At 63.8% G+C, this 19,788-nt stretch overlaps 1 protein-coding gene and 2 long non-coding RNA genes across 6 annotated transcripts in view; 1 reads left to right on the top strand and 2 right to left on the bottom strand.

Annotated features, from left to right (window-relative positions):
• Nucleotides 1–4,629: 4,629 nt before the first annotated feature.
• On the bottom strand, nt 4,630–6,721 carry LOC123381722. Its single transcript, XR_006589071.1, has 2 exons — nt 6,550–6,721; nt 4,630–5,774 (listed from the first exon to the last, which is right to left on the bottom strand). It is a non-coding gene; the product is annotated as an uncharacterized LOC123381722 (long non-coding RNA).
• Nucleotides 6,722–10,029: 3,308 nt separating this feature from the next.
• LOC102900426 lies at nt 10,030–12,699 on the bottom strand. Its single transcript, XR_439624.4, has 3 exons — nt 12,422–12,699; nt 11,677–11,750; nt 10,030–10,539 (listed from the first exon to the last, which is right to left on the bottom strand). It is a non-coding gene; the product is annotated as an uncharacterized LOC102900426 (long non-coding RNA).
• A 2,549-nt stretch (nt 12,700–15,248) lies between these two features.
• Nucleotides 15,249–19,788, top strand: part of NFIC (nuclear factor I C) — a 64,021-nt gene continuing 59,481 nt past the window's right edge. Inside the window, exon 1 of one of the 4 annotated variants that reach the window (XM_045043479.1) lies at nt 15,249–15,842. In XM_045043479.1, coding sequence (XP_044899414.1) covers nt 15,294–15,842 — 549 coding nt within the window. In that variant the 5' untranslated portion in view covers nt 15,249–15,293. Of the gene's footprint in view, nt 15,843–16,395; nt 16,711–19,788 lie in introns of those variants that run through there. The other 3 variants (XM_045043480.1, XM_045043491.1, XM_045043489.1) reach the window with 3 other exon arrangements.

Below are 19,788 nucleotides of genomic sequence, written 5' to 3' on the forward strand. Positions count from 1 at the left end.
GCACCCACTTACACAGCAAAGCAAGAGGCCACGGGGTGTCCCCGGCCGACGCAGACGCCAAAGGGTGGGAGCAGGAACCGCGCAGCGGCGCCCGGGGACACAGGGGATGAAGCAGCCAGCGGGGGAACCCCGAAGGTTGAAAGGGCCTGGGCAGGACCCTGTCCCGCCGACCTCCCTTCCCGCTCTCGGGTTCTGTGCCAGCCACGGGGAGGGCCCCAGAAGAGGCTGCCCTCCCCCCACCCCGGGGTCCCGCTATTGTCAGGGGCAGGGTTTGGAGTCTGGAGACAGGTGGCCGAGAGGGGACCAAACGGATGGTGGGGTGGAGCGCTCGGGGCAGGGGCGGGGGCACCCTGTGGGACCGTCCGGGGCGTATCTGGGGTCAGGGAGCCTCTGCTGTCCCCTCCCCGCTTCCAGGAACGCCAGACACCTGCCGGGGCCAGGCTAGGAGCCGGGACAGAGTGACTTCCGGCCACTCCCTCGCCCGGTCCAGCTCCCGGCTGGCAGAGGGGAGGCCGTGACCTTTCTCCCAGATCCGGGAGCTGAGTAATGGTGACCGGAAGAGTAACTCAGCCAGCCGGGTGGCTGCAGAGCGCCCTCGGGAAGGAGGGTGCACGGGCTCGGTCCCCAGCCCCGCTGCTGGAGGCGAGGGCCGTGGGACCCGGCTGAGGGTCCTCCTGGAGCACAGGCCATGCCCCACGCCGCACCCACACTCCTCGCGGCGACACTGGCCACTCCCCGCGCCCGAGCTCCCCGCAAGGCTGATGGGAGGGTGCAGAAAGAGCCCCAGGCACCCCTGGCTGCCCCCCACCCCTGCTCCTCACACCTTGCTCCTGTGTCCAGGAGGAGGAAGTCAGCACCTTGGCCAGGAGCCTGCACATCAGGGGGTTCTGGGTTTAACCCCCCAGCTCTGTGGCTGTGTTGCTGGGTGACCTTGAGCAGGTGACCCCCTTCTTGAGGCTCGGTTTTCCTCCTCTGGAAAATGGGAACTGTGAACCGGGCTCCATGAGGCCCCCGTGCGGTAGGGGCCTGCCACTGCAGAGCGTGGTCCTGAGTGGCTATCCAACACACACGAACGGATGGGCCGCTCGCTCCCAAAAGCCGCGCGGGAGGGGTGGGGGGGGTCCCCTGGGTGCCGGGTCCTGTTCTGGACGCTGATGACAGCGGCCAGCGGGACACGCGGACGAGCGCAGTGGCCAGGAATGCTGAGCACCGCTCAGCGAACAGGCACGATCCTCGCATTTGGCACCGTTGTGACCGCGGCTGCTGGTACCCGACTAACCCAGCCCTCCAAAGCGTGCGATTATTTAGCGCCGACTGTGGACCGCGCTCCGGCCGCGGAAGGCGGCAGGCCCGCTTCCCGGAGGACGAAGTGAGGTCTCGGGTCGGTGCGAGGCTGCAAGCCGGTTGTGCAGGCAGGGCCTGGGAGCCATCTGCCAGGTGGCGTGCTTCCGGGACCCCACCCCCTCCCCGGGCAGAACTGGCACCCTCCCAGCGGCACCTGGCCCTCCACCCCAGCTCCCCCAAGCGGGGGTCGAGTGGGCGGTGGGCCCACAGGGCTGCCTGGGGAGCGCCAGCGCCTAATCCTGGCTCAGGAGGACACGTTGTACCAGGGATTATATAAGCCGGCCTCTCCCTTTGTTTGTTTAATTCTTTCAGGCCTCCCCCCCTCCCCTGCCCCGCCGCCCCTCCCATCCTGCCACTCTTCAATCACCCTGTTCGTGGGGGGCTGGGGGTGGGGTACTTGGGGCCTGGCCTCTTAAAGGAGGAGGGTCTGCAGCCCAACCCACACTCCTGCCTGCGCCCTGACCACCCCCTTCCCTCCCCATGAAGACCCAAGCGGGGCCTCTGACCCCCGGAGACCAACCAGGTCCAGCTGGGGTAAGGGGTGGGGGCTGGGTAGGCTGCTGGAACATATCTGAGAGAGGGGCGCATGAGGGCCCAGAGCGAGGGCACCAAAGTCAGGCTCTGGCCCCGCTCCGACCCTGGCCGTGACTCTGCATCCAGAAAATAGGGGTCGCGAGGGTCCCGACCTCCAGGCCGTTGAGGAGACCATGCAAGGACCGTGCGTGGCGTGGACTAAGTGCTCACTTAGCACAGGCTGTTCGCTCTTATTATGAACCCCCAGAGTGCTGACGCCACCCCCCCACATGCACCCCGGGGGGGGGGGGCGCTCGACCCCGGTGGTCCTCGCCAGGACTCGGGGTTTCCATCTGCGGAGGGGGGAGGCCGGCACCAAGCCCCCCACGGCACAGCTTCCGGGCAGTTGTCTCCAGGGAGGTCTGGGCTCAGGTCTCCACCAGCTGCGCCATCCAGGCCACTCGGCCACCCGGTGTCCCTGTCTGCGACGCGGGGATCGTGCTGACACCCCCTTCCCCTCGGGGCTCCCCGAGAGGGTTAACCGCATTCAACCGTAGAAGGTGCCGAGAGCGAGCGCTGGACACTTACGCACATGCGCCAAATAAAAGGAAGCTAGACCCGAAACGTAAGTAAATAAACCAGCCCCATTGGCCAGGCGGGCAAACCGAGGCCGCGGCTCACGTGGATGCCAAGGGCGGGGCTGGGAGCTGGGAACCTAAGCCGGCTGCCTCCGCCCCCACCCCCACCCCCCACCCCCGTGGTGCCCAGTGCAGGGCTGGAGGCACGGAGCCAGGGGGTCTGGCCCCAGCTGGCCGGATTCAGACCCCTGCGCGGTGGCCTCGAGCCAGTAACCAGGCTGGGTCACATGGGACCCGGATGGGCGGTGGTGTCGGGGTGCCCGCCCCCCCCCCCGGCCGCCCCGCCCCTCGGCACAGCCGGAAGTCGCAGTGCCAACGAATCTCTCCCTCCGTAACCCGCTTCCTGCCGTTAGGGACCTACCTTGGCTGCCCGCCCCCACCCCCTCCCCTGCACCCCGGTCCCCGCGGGGGGCAGGGGGCTCGAGTCCTTCACCCTGACGCCCCCACCCCAGGGGAGGCAGCCCCCCAGGTGGAACAGCCGCCTCGCCGTGTCCAGGGGCCCGCCAGGCTCCCCTCCTGCCACTCGGCGGGGACACGGCTGGCTGGCCGCCTTCTCCTTGCGGCAGGAAGGGCAAGGGCGAGGGGCAGGGAGCCCCCCTGCGCAGATCCAGAGAAGCCCTGTCTGTGCCCCAGAAGGGAAGCGAACCTTTCTTTCAGAGCGGCTGCGGGGGGCGGGGCGGGGGGGGGTGATGCCCTCGGGCTCCTAAGAGGCCAACCCGGCCCTGCCAAGGACGACAGCCGCAACCATCCCGGGGCTGTGCCCATTTTACAGATGGGGAAGCAGGCACGGAGCGAGCATGCTGCCTGCCCCAGGCCACGCGGTCTGTAAGCAGCAGCAGGCTTTGAACCCCCGAAGGCCCGGCTGCCGCGGTCACGGGTGGGGAGGGGGGGGGGCAGGGAAGGAGGCTTTGGCGGGGGCTCTGAGGGGCCAGAAGCCACACCGGCAGCCCCCACCCCACGTTTCTGCCCCAAAGCGGATGGCCTTCTCTTCCCTGCGGCGACCCCTGCCGGGCTCGTGAGTGAGCTCCTGCTGGACAGATGGGGAAACTGAGGCCAGGAAACCGGAAGCAGCTCGTCCCCGGTTCCCACACAACAGGGGGAGATGCCCAATTTGGGTCCCCAGGCCCCGCATCTTCCAGCGGCTCCCTCCCTGAGAGATCCTGGCACGCCCGGGCCTCAGTTTCCCCATCTGAAGGGGGGTGATGCCAGGGAGATGTGGGCGGGACTCCGAGGCGGGCCCCGGGCCGGCGAGTGTGGGCAGGCCCTAGAGTGCCAGGCGGTGCCCGCGCCCACGCCCAGGCGCCCACGCCCCGGCGAGAAGGGGCTGGGCGAGGCCTCTCCCTGCCTCCCCCCTCCTCCTCGAGGTCTGGGCTTGACTCCGGCCCGGCCGCACACTCCACTCCACCGCCTTCTAGATGTCCCCGAACGTGCCAGGCTCCGCCCCGGCTCGGGACCTGTGGGAAGTCGCACAGCCCCGCTCAGCCAGGCTCCAAAGCCGCAGCGTCTGGAGACTTTCAAAGAATTCAGGGCGCCGGCTCTCTGCCGGCCAGGAGTCCCGCCACCCACGGGCGAGCGGCCACACCTGCCTGGGCCGCCATCTGCCAACCTCTTCCAGAAGTGGCATCACTCAACCCGCACTTTGCTCCGCGTCACTTTCAAGGGTGTGAAACGTGTCCGGAGGGGGAGGGAAACTGGGCAGATTTCCTGCTCCACTGAGCTCCAAGCCCGGGAAGTCCCGCCAACGGTCTAGCCCCGGTCTCTCCTGCCACTCGGCCGCCCCTCCCAGCTGTTTGGGGGGGGGGGCACAGCGTGTGGAGCCCAGAGAAGCCCTGGGAACCTGCCTGTTGCACGAGGCCCCGGAGGCCTGGAACACAAAAGCGCGCCCCTCTGGGCCTCAGTTCCCCACCTGCGAAATGGGGCGATAGGGCCACCTCCCTCACGGGGCGGCTTCGAGGGTCCGTGCAGTGAAGGGTGTCAGGGATGGGGCACAGGGTTTATGCCAGCACCGGCCGTTGGGATTCCTGTTATGACGCGAGTGAATAAGTGAGTCCGTCTACACCCCATGCGGCGCCGCGCGGTGCATTCAACCACCACCAGAGCCCGGGCTGACTAACGAGAACAGGCACAGGCTGTGGACGCGGGGAACGGCCCCCGGGTGGGCCAACAGGCGGCGCTGTTCCAGACAAGCGAGGGGGGGCTGGGCCCCGGGAGCACGTACCGCGCATGCTCTCGGGCCAGCCGGGGCGGTCGGGGGGGGGGGGGCGGGGGCGCGTACAGCGGTCACCGGGAAAGGGACCGAGCCCCGGGCGGGAGCCGGCCTTGAGGTGGCCTCAGGTGCAAAGTGTGACCCTGGGCGGGTGCCACGGTGTGTGCATCTGTGAAATGGGTGCGTAGGAACGGCTGCGTCGGACCCGGCACACAGTAGGTGCGCAATAAACGTCCAGTCTCAGGAGCACCCAGGGCAGCGGGGTCGGCGTGTGAGGCTCAGAGAGCCGGCCCCTGCCGCGGCCTCGGGCCTCCGCGCCGTGCGGGGCTCCGGGCCCGCCCCGGGGGGGGGGGGGGCTGAGCAGTCCGCACCCCGGCCGTGCCTGGGTTCCAGGAACCGGCAGAAGGAGCCCAGGGCAGGCCGCTGTTGCAACATCGGAGGGCGGCGTGCCGGCGTGCCCGGGCAGGGCCGCCGCCTCGGCCCGCGGGCACCGCCAGGAGAGAAAAAGCAACTCAGAAGTGGGCACCGGGACAGGCGGTGGAATCCCGGGCAGGGCACGGCCGGGCGAGAGGGCGGGCCCGGGTGGAGACTGCGCCCCGCCGCGCGGCCTATCCGGGGAAGCTGGGTACGTCCTGGCCAATGGGAGGCCCCGACGAGTCAGGCCACACCCCCAGGGGGAGCCCATTGGCCCGAGGAAAGCGTTAGGGGTGGGTCCCTCAGGTCCCTCTAATCCGGCGCCTCGCTCCCTTGCAGCGGTCCTTCTGCTGGGGCTTCCTAATATGGGGGCGCCGGGGGTTGCTCTGAGGGGGCGCGCTCAGGCCTCGTCTGTGCTCAGACATGCGTCCCTGGGCTCCTCTCACCTTATCAGAGCCAGAGCGGTGCTTAGAAGTTCAGTAAGTCATTCGGAAGCCACGTGAGAGACTGAGCGGGTCCGGGCAGAAGGCAGAGCCCGTGCAAAGGTCCTGGGGCAGCGCCGGGCCTGGCGTGTGGGAGCAACGGCCAGGAGGCCCGGGTGCTGGAGCCGAGTGAGCGAGGGGCGGCCAAGGAGGGGACGGGGCGGGTCCTCCCGTCGGCTGCGGAGAGGACAAAAGGAAGCCATGGAGGGCTTTAGACAGTGGGGAGATGTGACGTGCCACCTAGAGGCTGTGCGCTTTGGGGCAAAGTCCTCTCCCTCTCTGGGCCACAGGCTCAGCCATCACACGGGGGAGCGACAATACCTCCTTGGGGAGCGATGCGAAGAGAGGCCCCAGCGAGGCGGGTGCACAGCCTTCGTGGGCTCCAGCTCTCATTAGCCCCCACCCGAAAGAGGGCACGCCCCTGGGTCGTGGGTCGTGGTCCCCGGGCTCCCGCCCTCGCCGCCACAGTCCGTCCTCCGCACGGCGGCCACCAGAGGGCGCCCCTGAGCACCCGAGTCAGGCCCGCCCTTCCCTGCCCACAGCCCTCCAGGGCTCCCACCTCTCTGGGAGTTAAAAAAAAAAACAAAACCCAAGTCCTCGCCCACGGCCGCCAGCGCCCTGCACGACCTGCTCCTGTCCCCTCCCTGGCCTCGCCCCCTCCCTCGCTCACTCTGCGCCAGCTACACACGCCTTCTTGCTGTTCCTCCCAGGTGCCAGGCCCATTCCTGCCCCCGGACCTTTGCATGGACTATTCGCTCTGCCCCCCCCCCCCCCCCCCCGCCAGACATCCACATGCCTCCTCCCTCACGTCCTTCAGGTCTCAGCTCCTTCAAGTTGTACCCCCAAGCCTGACCCCGCCCCCCACCTCCCCTCCCTCTCTCCCCCAGCATAGTGTTTCTCAGCGACCCCGCCACCCAGCACACGGTTCATTCCACTTCTGGATCTCACTTACCATCTGTCTCCCCCACTGGATCACCAGCTCCATGAGGGCACAAAGTTTGACTCTGTGTTCCCTGCTGTATGCTCGGTGCCCGGAACAGCCCTTGGCACACAGCAAGTGCTCACCAAATGTTGATGAATGAATTCGTGAAAGATGACTAGAATTATCCTTAGGCTGCCCCTCCCCCAACCCCCAGCTCGCCTCTGTTCCCCTTCCCGTCCTCCCCCACTCACCGCCCCCCCCCAGCCTTAGGGGAGGGAACCCCAGGGGTTCATTGGGCTACAAGAGGGAGGAGCAGACCTGGCAAGGAGAACCCGGCGGGGCGGGGTGGGTGGGGGGGGCAGTCCATGTGATTTGTTTGAATTAGAGGTGGGGAGTAAGGGAAGCAGCCCGGGGTTGTGTTTGTGGGAAGGTTCTGTGGCCTGGCGAGGCCTTGCCAAGCAAGCGGCCGGCTGTTGGACCTCGGTTCTGGCCAGTGCCCGAAGCCATCCATCCCGGTCCCCGGGGAGCAGAGGAGACGGGTCCATGTGGGCGTGTGGAGGCAAGTGTAGGGGTCTCGAAACCCTACCCAGCCCAGAGGCCCAGCTCGGACCAAGGGGGTTAGGTGGCTGAGGCCCGGGCCAGCCCTCTCCTCCCCCTCCGCTTCGGGCCCAGGCTTCCTGCCCCTGAGCTCCAGAGTCTCTCTGCCAACGAAACCCCAGCCAGCGCTGAGGTTCTCAATGACGAACAGATGGTCTTAGGTCGAGGAGGGGTGGGGTGTGGAGCTGAGCCCCGGAGGGGACCAGGGGTCTCTGGAGCGGCCTTGCTGCCCTCCTAGGGGGAAACCGAGGCAGGGAGTCCCTCCATGCCTCTGTGCCCAGGGTGGGGGGCACCGTCCGCAGAGGGTCCCCTGGTTTGCCCACGTTGCACTTGGCAGAGGACAGCATGGGGGAGGGCGGAGACCCGGGCCCTCTGCCAGGTCAGATTCCTCCCGGCAGCGGTTGGGGGGGGGGGGGGGGAGGGAGAGGTTTTTTTTTTTTTTTTTTCCAACAGAATCAAAAGGAGGAGAGAGCTGTTGGCAGGAAGGAGGGATTGGAAGGAAGCCTAGGCTGGGCTCACCCTGAAAATCACACTCCCGGCCTCACGCCTGGCGGCTGGGAGTGGGGGTGGCGGGAAGGGAGTTGGGAGCCTCTCATCATGCACCGCAAACCTGCATCTTCCAGAAAAGGGGGCAGCCTGCTCAAAGGACAGCAGACACGGCCTTCGGGCCCCCCCCCCCACCTCCCCCCCCCCGCGGCTACGGCCCCTCCCCCACTGGTTACTCAACATGCTGCCTCCACACCTTTGCTTGGGCTGTTCCCTCCCCCTGGGACGCCCTTTCCCTCCATGGCAGAATCTGTCTCCCCAGGCCACCTTGGATCTGGTCTTCCTGGACCTCCAGGAAGGGGTGCCAGGTGCACACCTGAGGCCAAAACACACAAATCAGGAGTAACACTGACCTTGTCTTTATGGAAACACAAGGATTCTCAGGGCGCCTGGGTGGCTCAGTCGGTTAAGTGTCGACTTCGCCTTCGGCTCAGGTCATGATCTCGTGGTTCGTGGGCTCGAGCCCCGCGTCGGGCTCTGTGCTGACAGCTCAGAGCCTGGACCCTGCCTCGGCTTCTGTGTCTCCCTCTCTCTCTGCCCCTCCCCTGCTCGCTCGTGCGCACTCTCTCTCTCTCTCTCTCAAAAGATAAACATTAAGACGAATTAAAGAAACAAACACGTTGGTTCTGTTGGTTGTGGATTGTTTGAGTCTCGACAAGATTGTGTGATGAGATTAGTTATCTTGAGGACTGGGTTTTGGGTGCCCCCCTCCCTGCAATGTTACGGCCCCCCATTAAGTGCCTCACCCTCTTTTGGTTCTCAGGATCTGGAGCCTCGGGGAGGGCTCGGACAAGGCCAGGAATACAAAGAGGCCGGAAGTCTGGCCCTCGCCCCTGGAGACAGACCCCAGAGAGGCAACAGCAGTGATAAAGGGGGCCCTGGGCACACCTAGGCTGGTTGTTGGGTCCCTGGGCACAGAGCGTGCGGGGACATCCACGCCTGCCGGGTCCCGGAGCCTGCCCGAGGGAACGTGACCCCAGCAGACCTGGTCACAGCAGCTTACCCGCCGTGTGACCCTGGGCAAGTCACTTCCTTCTCCCAGCCTGAGTACTGCCTCTGGCGAGAAGAGCAGGCTAATGAGGGTTCCCCTGCCTGCCCCCAGGCCTGGTTTTGCACCAAATGGGATAATAGCCGGAAACGGCTGCCCACACAATGGAAGCCGCTATTAGGGCTTCAGGGCCACCTGCGGGCCTCAATTTCCTCATCTATAAAATGGGCATAATGATACCTGCTACTGTTTAACCTCCAGGGCTCCCGAGGATTCAAAGGGTGATTCTGAGATGTTGCAGAGGGAACATCTGAAGGCTGAACAAGTTCTGCTAAGGTGGGGACAGTGGTTTCTGTTGCAAAGTCTGGACACCCTGACCCCCTGCAACACTGGGGGAGAAAAGCATGGCAAAAAAAAAAAAATCAGGGGCGCCTGGGTGGCGCAGTCGGTTAAGCGTCCGACTTCAGCCAGGTCACGATCTCGCGGTCCGTGAGTTCGAGCCCCGCGTCGGGCTCTGGGCTGATGGCTCGGAGCCTGGAGCCTGTTTCCGATTCTGTGTCTCCCTCTCTCTCTGCCCCTCCCCCGTTCATGCTCTGTCTCTCTCTGTCCCAAAAATAAATTAAAAACGTTGAAAAAAATTTTTAAAAAAATCATCTAATACCATTGTTGCGATTGTGATCTCTTTCTTCATGGTCTGTCCCCCCTCTGCCCCCACCCTTGTTTTTTCCTGGCCTATTTCACAGCCAAGAGCCACAAGGTAAGACTGTCCGGGGGTTAGGCTGATGGCCCCTGTGAGCCATCAGTTTAAAGACTGTCCAGCTTTAAACCCCAGACTTACCCCCTATTGGCTGTGTGACCTTGGGCAACTCTCTCAACCTCTCTGTGTCTCAGTTTCCCCATCTATACAATCAGAATGATGACAGGGGAGCCTGGGTGGCTCAGTTAGTTGGGCGTCCCACGCGGTGTCACGGTCGGTTGTGGGACTGAGCCCTGTGGTGGGCTCCATGATGGGCGTGGGGCCTGCTAGGGATTCTCTCTCTCCTCTTCCTCTGCCCCTGCCCCACTCAAGTGCTCTCTCTTTCTCAAAAAGAAATAGAATGATGACAGTGTCTTTCACATGGAACAGTAGCGATGAGTTAACATGGGGATCAGCAAACTACATTCCAGGGGCCAGATTTGTGCGTGTGCAGCAGGCTCCCCACTCGGGGCTCGATCTCATGGCCGAGAGATCACTCACGACCTGAGCCGAAACCAAAAGTCGGAGGCTTAACCCACTGAGCCACCGAGGCACCACTGGTCTTACGTTTTCTAACGGTTGGAAGAAATCCAAAGAATAAGATTTCGGGACAGGTGAAAGTTATGTGACATTTACACGTCGGTGTTCATAAATAAAGTTTTATTGGTACACAGCCCGTCTGTTCACATGCTGTCCCTGGTGGCTTTTGGCTTTCAAGCGACAAGGGCAGAGCTGAGTAGGTGCATCAGGGACCATCTGGTTGGCAACGCTGAAAATATTTACTCTCTGCCTCTTTACAGAAGTTTTTGACCCCTGAGTAACTTTGAATAGTGCGGGACACAAAGGGAGCTTGGTGCACTTGTACTCGAGATCATGACCTGAGCCGAAGTCGGACGCCCAACCGACTGGGCCCCCCAGGTGCCCCTGTCTTCACATAACAGACCCTTCTCCATGATTTGCTGCCCGCTGGGTCCTGTTCTAGGCACTTGGCAAGCGTGAACCTGCTCGATCCTTGCTACAGCTACTCCGATCCCGCTTTACAGACGGGTAAACTGAGGCTCGGAGGGTTGAGGCGACTGGCCCAGTGTCACGCTGCCAGAATATGAACCCAGGCTGGGTGGCTCCTGTCTGTGGCTTGCCTGCTTCCGTATTCCTGGGAGGTAGAGACCCAGAAGGCAAATCCTTGTGTCAAAGGGAGACAGGATGGGAAGATTCTGGCTGCTCCCCGGCAAGTTGCTGCCCGTGGGTGCACATGGAGATCACTCAGGGCCAGCGTGGGGTTTGATGCTGCAAACCTAACTTCGGCCTCCCGAGGGCAGGCCCGGGAGTCTGACTTTTGCTGGGAGAATTGGCCATCCCCGCCAGATAGGGGAGCAAGGATCCCTGCTCACAACCCAGACGCAGCGGCTGTGCCCCGGGCCCCCGAGCTGTTTGTCTCTCCTGGGCCTGGGGGGCGTGGCCAGCAGGGTTCTGCTTATCTAGCTCCCCTGCCCTTGACCCCTCATGTGCCCACTGCCTCCCCCCCCCACCTGCCCTGTCTGAAAGGATGCCTCCACACTTCCCACTTGTTCAGGCTCGACCCCCCCCAATGGGAGGCAACTAGAACCCACCCCCCCACCAGATCCCTGCCGGTGGGCGTGTCAAACGGTGCCACCACTTTGGAAAACAGTTCGGCACGTTCTTGAGAGGACACACGCCCGCCCCCATGGGATGCAGCCTTTCTTCTCCTCCTGGGTCTTCACCCAGGGGCAGGGAGAGCCAGATAAACCAGGGTGACCTATCCAGACGGCGGGACCCTAGCCAGCGATAAAAAGGCACAGGTGACCGAATGGCCGAACCCCAAAATAACTATGCTGAGCGGGGCGCCCGGACGGCTCAGTTGGTTGAGCGTCCCTTTGGCTCAGGTCATGATCTCAGGGGGCGAGGGTTCGAGCCCCACATCGGGCTCTCTGCAGTAGGGCGGAGCCTGCTTCCGATGCTCCGTCCCTCTCTCTCTCTGCCCCTCCCCTGCTCGTTCTCTCTCTCTCTCTCTCTCAAAATAAGTAAATAAGAGGGGACTTTACAAGGCCTTTGATCCCTCTGAAACTTTCATTCATGCAACAAATATTTCTTGACCACCTACTATGTAGCGGGAGCTGTTCTCTGTGCCCGGGACGGAGCAGTGAATCCCCACACCCCCTGCGTGGGGCCACATCTCCCTGTGGCACATGGCTCTGGGCTGGTGCTCCCGCCGTTCGCTTGGGCTCCAGATGCTAGGATGAGTTCAATCCCAGTCCGCCCCACGACTTACCGTCATCATTGCTCCATTTATCAGTAAATTTTACAGTCGGCTCATGGAATAAACGCCCGCCAAGTGAACACCACCTGGATAAACAGAATTTTAGCAATAACCCCATCCTGCTCTCTGACTCCTCTCCCTGAAGTAACCCCACCCCGCAATCTGGAATTGATCCCTTCCCCCGCTTAAAGATCACTGTGTCTCAAATGGTTGTGACCCCCAAAATATCATTTCCATTTCAAGTATCATAACTTCATAAAGAGGCTGTCATGCTGGGGCACCCGGGGGGGCTCGGTCGGTTGAGCGTCCGCCTCTCGGTTTCGGCTCAGATTATGATCTCACGGTTCATGGGATCAAGCCCTGTGTCGGGCTCTACACTAGTCGTGTGGGGCCTGCTTGGGATTCTCTCTCTTCCTCTCTCTCTCTCTGCCCTTCCCCCACTCATGGGCGCTCCTTCTCTCTCTCTCTCTCTCAAAATAAATAAATAAACATTTTTAAAAAGATAAACATTTAAAAAGAGAGAGACTATCACGCTACGTGTAACACTGGGGGACTTCTTGCCACACCCAATGTCACATTGGGGTGGGAACACGGCTGGGCTGCTGATTAATGCGCCTGTAGGTGAATTTCCCACAGTGCACCTCTCCCTTCTCCCAGCGATGGGCACTTGGCTTGCTTCTGGGTTTTTGCCTTCTATCGCAGGGCAGTGAGGACTGCTCCCGGAGGCAGCGAGCAAGGGCTTCTTGTGGATACGCACCTGGGAGAGGAAAGGCCACGTTATGTGGCACATGAATATTCAGTGTTGTGATGCATGTCCGTCCGTTTTCCAAAGTGGTTGCAGAGTGGAAGAGGTCCGTGTACTCACAGGCTCTTGGGCGTTTGGTATTGTTGGGCACTTTAAAGGTTGTTTGTTTTGGGGCGCCTGGGTGGCGCAGTCGGTTAAGCGTCCGACTTCAGCCAGGTCACGATCTCGCGGTCCGGGAGTTCGAGCCCCGCGTCAGGCTCTGGGCTGATGGCTCAGAGCCTGGAGCCTGTTTCCGATTCTGTGTCTCCCTCTCTCTCTGCCCCTCCCCCGTTCATGCTCTGTCTCTCTCTGTCCCAAAAATAAGTAAACATTGAAACAAAAATTAATTAAAAAAAAATAAATAAATTTTTAAAAAAAGTTGATGAGAGATGATTAGGAAATAAAAAATCTAAAACAGCTCCAGCGTGCATATAATGAAAAAAGGGCTGAGAAACGCCGTATGGCCATTTTCACAAGCATACCGCAATGGCATCTTCAGGGGCACGGATACGTCGTAGAAGCTCGAGATAGACTCCCAGAAGTTAGACCATAAGGTCGAACCTTGTCTTAGGCCTCCGCCGCGCACGCCAAACGGCTCTCCCAATTCATACCCACGTTCACCTCCAAGCAGTTTATGAAAATGCTTGTTTCACCACATCCTCACCAGCACTAGCTTTTATCAGTTTAAACATCTTTACCTACTTTCTTTGATGAGTGCCAAAGCATATGGTGTTTTCTTCCTGTTTGCTATCCTCTCTTTGGTCTGCGTAAGGCTGGGCACTTTTCATGCGTTGACGAATCCCTTCCGTCTCCCAGGAACGAAACAGAGTGAGAGAACTTCAGGCCAAACATCTGGAGGAAGGGGGGGGCTTTGCTCCACAGTGGCAGAAACTCAGCTCAGCTGTGTCCTACGGTTATACAGGAAGCAGGAGGTGATGGTCTGAGACATTCTCAGCCTATTCAGATCACAGAAGAAGCTGAAATGATGCGATTCAGTCAGGAAAGCATCCTCTGGGCTAGCTGGGTGACCTCAGGGACCTATCTAAACCTCTCTGAGCCTCAGTTTCCTTATAAAACGGAGATGGAGTTATAGGGCTGCTACGAAGGTAACTGAGCAGGCTCACATGCAGCACTGTTCCCACAGCCCAGGGGTGGCCTCCTGGGGGAAATGATGGGTGGGGGCTCCGTCGGTGCCGCCCCCGGTTGTCCCCTGGGCCCCAACCCCTGGGATCTGGCTGCTATCAACCCATTCCCCCCCTTCCTCTCAGGTACCTAAGAGGGAGGGACAGAGGACTCAAGCTGGGGATTAACAGAGGCAGATTAGAGATGAGGAAGGAGGGTGGAGAGGGGGAGAGAGACGCAAGGTGGGTGGGGGAAGGGGTCGCTATCCCCTTAACCCTTCCCTTGCCAGAACTAGAATAGGCACCCCCTTTCCTCCGGCCTCAGGTTTGTGAGAGGCAAGGCCACCTGCACAGCGTTCCCCTCCCCCCAGCGGAGCGCCCTGGAGAAGGCGCCAGGATTAGGGTCCTCGGGCTCCCGACATGCTGGTTGACCAGGGGGAAATGAGGTGCCCTCTCTGGGCCTCAGTTTTCCCTTCTGAAAACCTACGAGAGTGTGCAGATGGGATGAGACCTCAGGCCTCAGAGTGGGTGCTCCCGGCCGGGTGGAGATCCGCTACGTGTGGGCCGAGGCTTCCTGAGCACCTACTATGTAGGCAGGGTAGTGTCACATCTCGTTTGCTCGAGATTTCCCAGCCTCTGGGATGCCCAGCGGCGCGCACAGAACCGCAGAGTCAACTTCCAGAAGCCCCCAGAGTCAGCCATGGCTCCAGAAGGGCGGCCCAGGGCCCGATTCTGGTCGTGAGATGCCGCCTGCCCCCACCCTCAACCCTGGCGTCCTCCCTGGGGGAGCTGGGAACCACTTCCCCAAAGGGGTCCCTGAACCCCGGAGCCCCCAGTGCGGGGGAACTGGGGTCGCAGGCACGGGGAAACCCGGACCGAAGGATGATAACAGAATCTTCTCCACCCACCGGGCTCGGGCAAGACCCCTCCCGTCTTCCCCCAGCTGCGCCAGACGCAGAGCCGGGGAAGGGGGGGAAGGGGGCGGCGCCTGCTCTGCGGCGGCCGGAGGAGGGGGACTGCGGGAGAGCGCTGAGGGGTGGGGGGGCGCTGCGGCACCGCGTCCCAGCTCTCCGCTGCCCGCTCGGCAGGGGCGGGGGGCTGACCCTCCTCGGCCCCGCCCCTCCCCCTCCCCCCCCCCCCCCCCGCTGCAGAGGCACCACCATTAATCCTGACCCGGGGAGGGGGCGCCCGCTCACCCCCACCTGTGCAGCGGCCGCGCGCGCTCCCCGCCCCCCCCCGCCCCGCTGGAGCCCCTGCGGGTCCCGCAGGGGACCCCCGCCCCCCAGGTCTGTCGTCCTCGGTGTCCGAGTCTCTGTCTGCGTCCCCATCTGTCCCGTCTCCCCCCGCTCTGCGTGCCTGTTGTGACTGCGTGTATCCGGGACACCTGCACTCGCTGGTCTGGGTGGCTGGCGCAATCGCCGGGGGGGGGGGGGGGGAAGGGGTCCTGGGGGTGGGGGTGCAGGTCAGTCCGAGGCCCGGAGTGTCTTCCTAGGGTTGTCAACCTGGGCGAGCGTCCAGGTGACACCCTACAGGCTGTCTGTGTACGGGACAGCGTGGCGGCTGTGGCTGTCTGGGTGCCACCCGCAGGCTGTGAATATGTGAGTCCCCGAGCGTCTGGCTGGGTGACACCCGCAGGCTGTGTGAGTCTGTGTTCGTGGCAGCCCGCAGGGGCTGTGCGTCCGAGACACCGCATCGGCTGCCAGCGCGGGTCCCCGTGTGTCTGGATGGCACCGCAGGCTGTGTGTGTCGTGACGAGTGTGTGGGTCTGCGCGCGTCGGTGTGCGTGGCGTGTCCGCGTCGGAGTCGAGGAGGCCCGGGCCGCGAGTGTCCCCGAGCCCTCTACGCGCGCGCGTGTATGTGTGTGTGTGTGTGTGTGCGCGCGAGCGCGCGCGCGCCGCGGCGAAGGTGGGTCCGCGTCCTCCGCAGCCCGCCCGACCCGGGCCCCGCGACCCGCCGCGGCGGCCGCTTGCTCGGCCTCCCCTCGCGCGGGGCCGGGCCGGGGATGGAGCCGCAGCCGGAGCCGCCGCAGCCGGGGCCCGGGCGCGGAGCGGCCTGAGGCGCGGGCGGCGCGCGGGGCCGGGGGGAGGGCGGGCCGAGGGGAGGGTCCTGCGGGCCGGGGGGGCGGGCGCGGCGCGCCCCCCTCCCTCGCGCGCTCGCTCCCTCCCCCGCGCGCCCTCCCTCGCCGCCTCCTCCCGCCGCCTCCGGCCCCCCCTCGCCGGGGACCGAGCGCGCTCGCTCCGGCGCCGGCCTCGCCTCCTCGCAGCAGCGCCATGGTACGTCGCCGCCCCCACTTTCGTTTTCGCCCGGGGAGTTTTTGGGGTGGTGCGTGGGCTCCCGGCGAAAGTTGCAAGGTCTGGGGGGGCGGGGGGCGGGGGCCGCCCGGGGGAGGGGCTCGAGGCGGGGACCCCCCCCCACCGCCCGCCGCCGCGGGACCCCCGCCCGCCGATCCGCCCCCCCCCCTCGCGGCTGGGGGCGGAGCTGGCGCGCGGGGCGCAGCGGGGGACCCCAAGTGGGGGGCCCCGGGCTGGCGCAGCGGAGTTGGCGATGAGGGCGGGGCTCCCGGGAGAGGGTCCCCCCCCACCACCCCACACGCGCACACACACACACATACACACACACACACACACACACACACACACGCCAGACCCGGCTCCCGCCTTCTCCCTGGCCCGGCCGCAGGCGGGAGGGTGCGGCCCGGAGCGCACGACCCCCGAGCGCGCAGCCCGCGGGGGAGAGCGGGCCGAGGAGGGGGCGCCCGCCCCGGCCGTGCGGGGCGGGGGTCGCGGCGGCCCCCGCGGGGCGCCCCGGGCCGGGCGAGCGCCGCGCGCCAGCTAGCGGAAAATGGCCGCTGCGGAGAGGGGCGGAGAGCGCGCAGCGGCCGCCGCCGGGCGCCTTGAACTTGGAGCCCGGCGGGCGGCCGCGCCGGGCGCCGCGCGGGGGCCGCCCCCCGGCCTGCTCCTGCGGTGCCCGAGCCCCGCCCCCGGGCCGACCCCGGCCCCTCCACGGCGCGCGCCGGGTCCCAGCCGGGAGGGGTCACCGGGTCTCGGCCCGGCGCGCCCCAGGCCCGCCAGCGTCGGTGGCTGCGCTCGAGGGTTCCGGTGTCCAGTCCGAGGGCGTCGGGGGCAATCCGGCGCTCGAGGGGTGCGTGCGGGGGCTTCTGTGCTCCGGGACGGGTCAGCACGGAAGCCGGGAGTGCGTCCGCGTGTCTGTATGGCTGGGTAGTCCCGCCTCTGTGCAGGGGTCCGTGGGTCTCGAGGCGTCGAGTCCTCTCCTTTATGTGTCTGTGTGTGTCTGCGCATCCACGTGGCTGTGCGTGTTGTGTTGCGTCCGTGTTGGAGCATTGTGCGGCTGAGGGGTAGTGTGTGCGTGTCTGGGTAACCGTGCGTCCCTGTGGGAAGGTGTCGTGAAGCCGTACGGCGGAGTGTGTGTCCCCGAGGGCCGCGATGTCCCTGGGTGACCCGTGGGGTGTCCCCAAGTGAATGTGTGGCGGTTAGGGGGTTGCCGGTGAGTGGGGAACTTCTGTCATGTGGCTGCGTCCCCGGGGACACTTGGGTGTCTCTGTGAGCGTGTGATTAGCGTTGAGTGACTATTCCTGGGGATGGGTCTACACTCTCCCTCGCCCCCCCCCCCCCACTTCCTTTTTTCCTGTAACCGGGATTGCTGAGTGAGGGACGGGTGTTTCCTCTACAGGCCAAAGCCCTGTCCCCCCATCTCACCCCACACACACGGTCCCCTCCACTTCCCCCTGACTCAGGGTACGCCACACGCTGTCCCCAGGTGGTCCTGGCTTGCGATTCGGCGCGAGGTGGCGCCGGGACACGATCACACGGTGGCGGCGGCGCCTTCTCCCGCCAGGGGCTGCGCGTGCGCGGGGACCTGCCCCGGAGGGAGGCGGGGCGGCGGGGGTCCCCCGACTCCGCGGGCGGAGGAGGTCCCGAGGGATGGCCGGTTACAGAAGCGAAGCGCGCTGGGCCAGGTCGGGCTCAGGAGAGTTGGCCAAGGACACCCCCTGATCCCCCTATGCTGGGAGCCACCCCCCCCACTCCGGCCCTGCCTCCGTGCACTTGCCCCCTACTAGGCCAGACCTGACGGGCACAAAGTGTTGTTTTCTCCCCTACAGGGGAATCCCCGCCGCACCCCCACCCCCACACCAGGGAACTTTATATAATTTTCTAAATATAAAAGCACCAAGGCCAGACCGGAGTCTCTGCCTTGTTTCTTTGAACCTGCATCCCATTTGGGGGGGGCGGGGCTGTTTGGGAAGGGGTGAAAGGGCTCCCCCATCAGGGTCACATAGTCTGGTCACCTTCCCACCCGCTGCCAGTCAAGCCGGGTCCTCCCCCTCCCCTGCGCTCTCGCTGCCGGCCCCCAGACACGACACTCCCGGGGACACCTGGTCTGCCCTGCCCGACACCAGCCTGTCCCACGGGTCGCCTGGTGCAGTGGGACACATCTGTGCAGGACCATTCGCACGCCCACGCCCCCCACAGCCTGTCACGGTACACAGTTGGCGGCCGCGGGTGTACATGACCCCCAGGCACCCAGAAAAGCACGCGCAGACCCACACTGACCCTCGCGGGCACAGGCACCTGTGCTTGGGAGGGTCGAGGGACAAACCGCCCCGCCTCCCCCCACCTCCAGGCGGAGCACCGGGCTGGCCCTGGGGAGGGGTTGATGGGGCAACCATGGGGGAGGAGCTCAGGTGTTGGTGTGCCTCGGGCCACTGCACACGTGTGTGTGTGTGTGTGTGTGTGTGTGTGATACGTGAGAACCTGTGTGGCACGGCGTTCTGTGTCTGTGTCCTAGCCTACCTTCACGTGAGCCCAAAGACCTTAACATCCCTCCTAGGACCTCAGTTTCTTCTCCGAAAAGGGGGACACACACGGGCCGAGGAGGGTGACCCTGTCGTAGGTGTGCGTGGCCAAGGCCTGGCGCGGTGCTGGGCCCTCTGTTCTCTGGGTGTGGTAGCCGTGGAGTTACCTCGTGGACCCCGATGGTCCCTGCCTGAGCTGCTCTGTGAATTCCACTCCCTCTTTAAAAAGTTTGCTTTTAGTTCCACAAACCATCGCTGGGCATCTCAAGAGGATACACAAGTGTCCCAAGTAATAAACCAGCCTTCCTCACCATCCCTCCCTGTGCGGGACCCCACTCCGGGGAAGAAGCTAGATTTGCGTTCAGCCCCGCCTGACCCGTTGCACAGGTGAACAAACACATAGTCTCATAAACGGATGCTGACCTATTTTTAAAAAACAATCCCAAATGGGGTGTTGAGTCTACCTGGCGGCATTTACAGCCGGGGTGGGGGGTGGGGGGAGGTCTGACCCGGGACTGCTGTGCCCCAGGAGACGCTGGACAATGTCTGGGGACATCCGGGGTCGTCGGGACTGGGGGAGCACGCTCAGTCCGGAGCTGGCCCGAATTGTTGGCGTTAGTGTTAGAGACTGGCACAGAGCGGCGGTCCACAGACTTGGGCATCCGTGTCAGGGACAGAAGACTATAGATGGATTATAAGGAGGGCGCGTCATTTCATTTTTTAGCCACCGAGCTAAATTGTGCTCCAGAGGGCCAGGAGCTAGACCTGCCCCCCTCCCCTTCTGGGCCTTGGAACAGACAGGTCCAAATGCACCGACTGCTTTGGAAAGAAACTCAGGGCGAGCACTTGCTGGCTCACCAGGGTAGTTCCTACCCTTCGCCCTTTTTCACTGAGGGCAAAGCGGAGGGACACATGGGAGTTTAGCTGCTGCCCCAGGAGACGCAGACCTGGCCGCGACCCTGCACGGTAGCTGGCCTGCTGTGGACCTACTGGGAGCACTGCAGGACCCCTCCGACCCGAACCAGAATATAGAGACATGTAACAGTTCGCTGGTGTCTGTGAACTGGCAGAAGGTTCTACCGTCTTCCGCCACTAATGGCGTCAACGGTGGTCACACAGGTAACCCCAGGACCCCTATCTCGCCAGCCGTCCTCCATGCGTCCTGTACTGCTGCCATTGTACAGATGTGGAAACTGAGGTTCCCAGAGGGGTAGTCTTGTGCTCTCCAGAGTTCACCTTGGAAAGGAGCTCAGGTTGCTGGCAGGGCTGGGAGGAGGGGAGCCAGCTGGGAGGACTCTCTGAAGTCAAGTGTAACTTTTAAACGTCTGTGACTTGGGGATTCTGGGCTCTATGCGTTCCTAGCCACTTTAAAATAATAAAATATTGCTTTATGTTAGGTTGGCATT

Source organism: Felis catus, chromosome A2, assembly GCF_018350175.1.
Source record: "Felis catus isolate Fca126 chromosome A2, F.catus_Fca126_mat1.0, whole genome shotgun sequence".
Lineage (NCBI taxonomy): Eukaryota > Metazoa > Chordata > Mammalia > Carnivora > Felidae > Felis > Felis catus.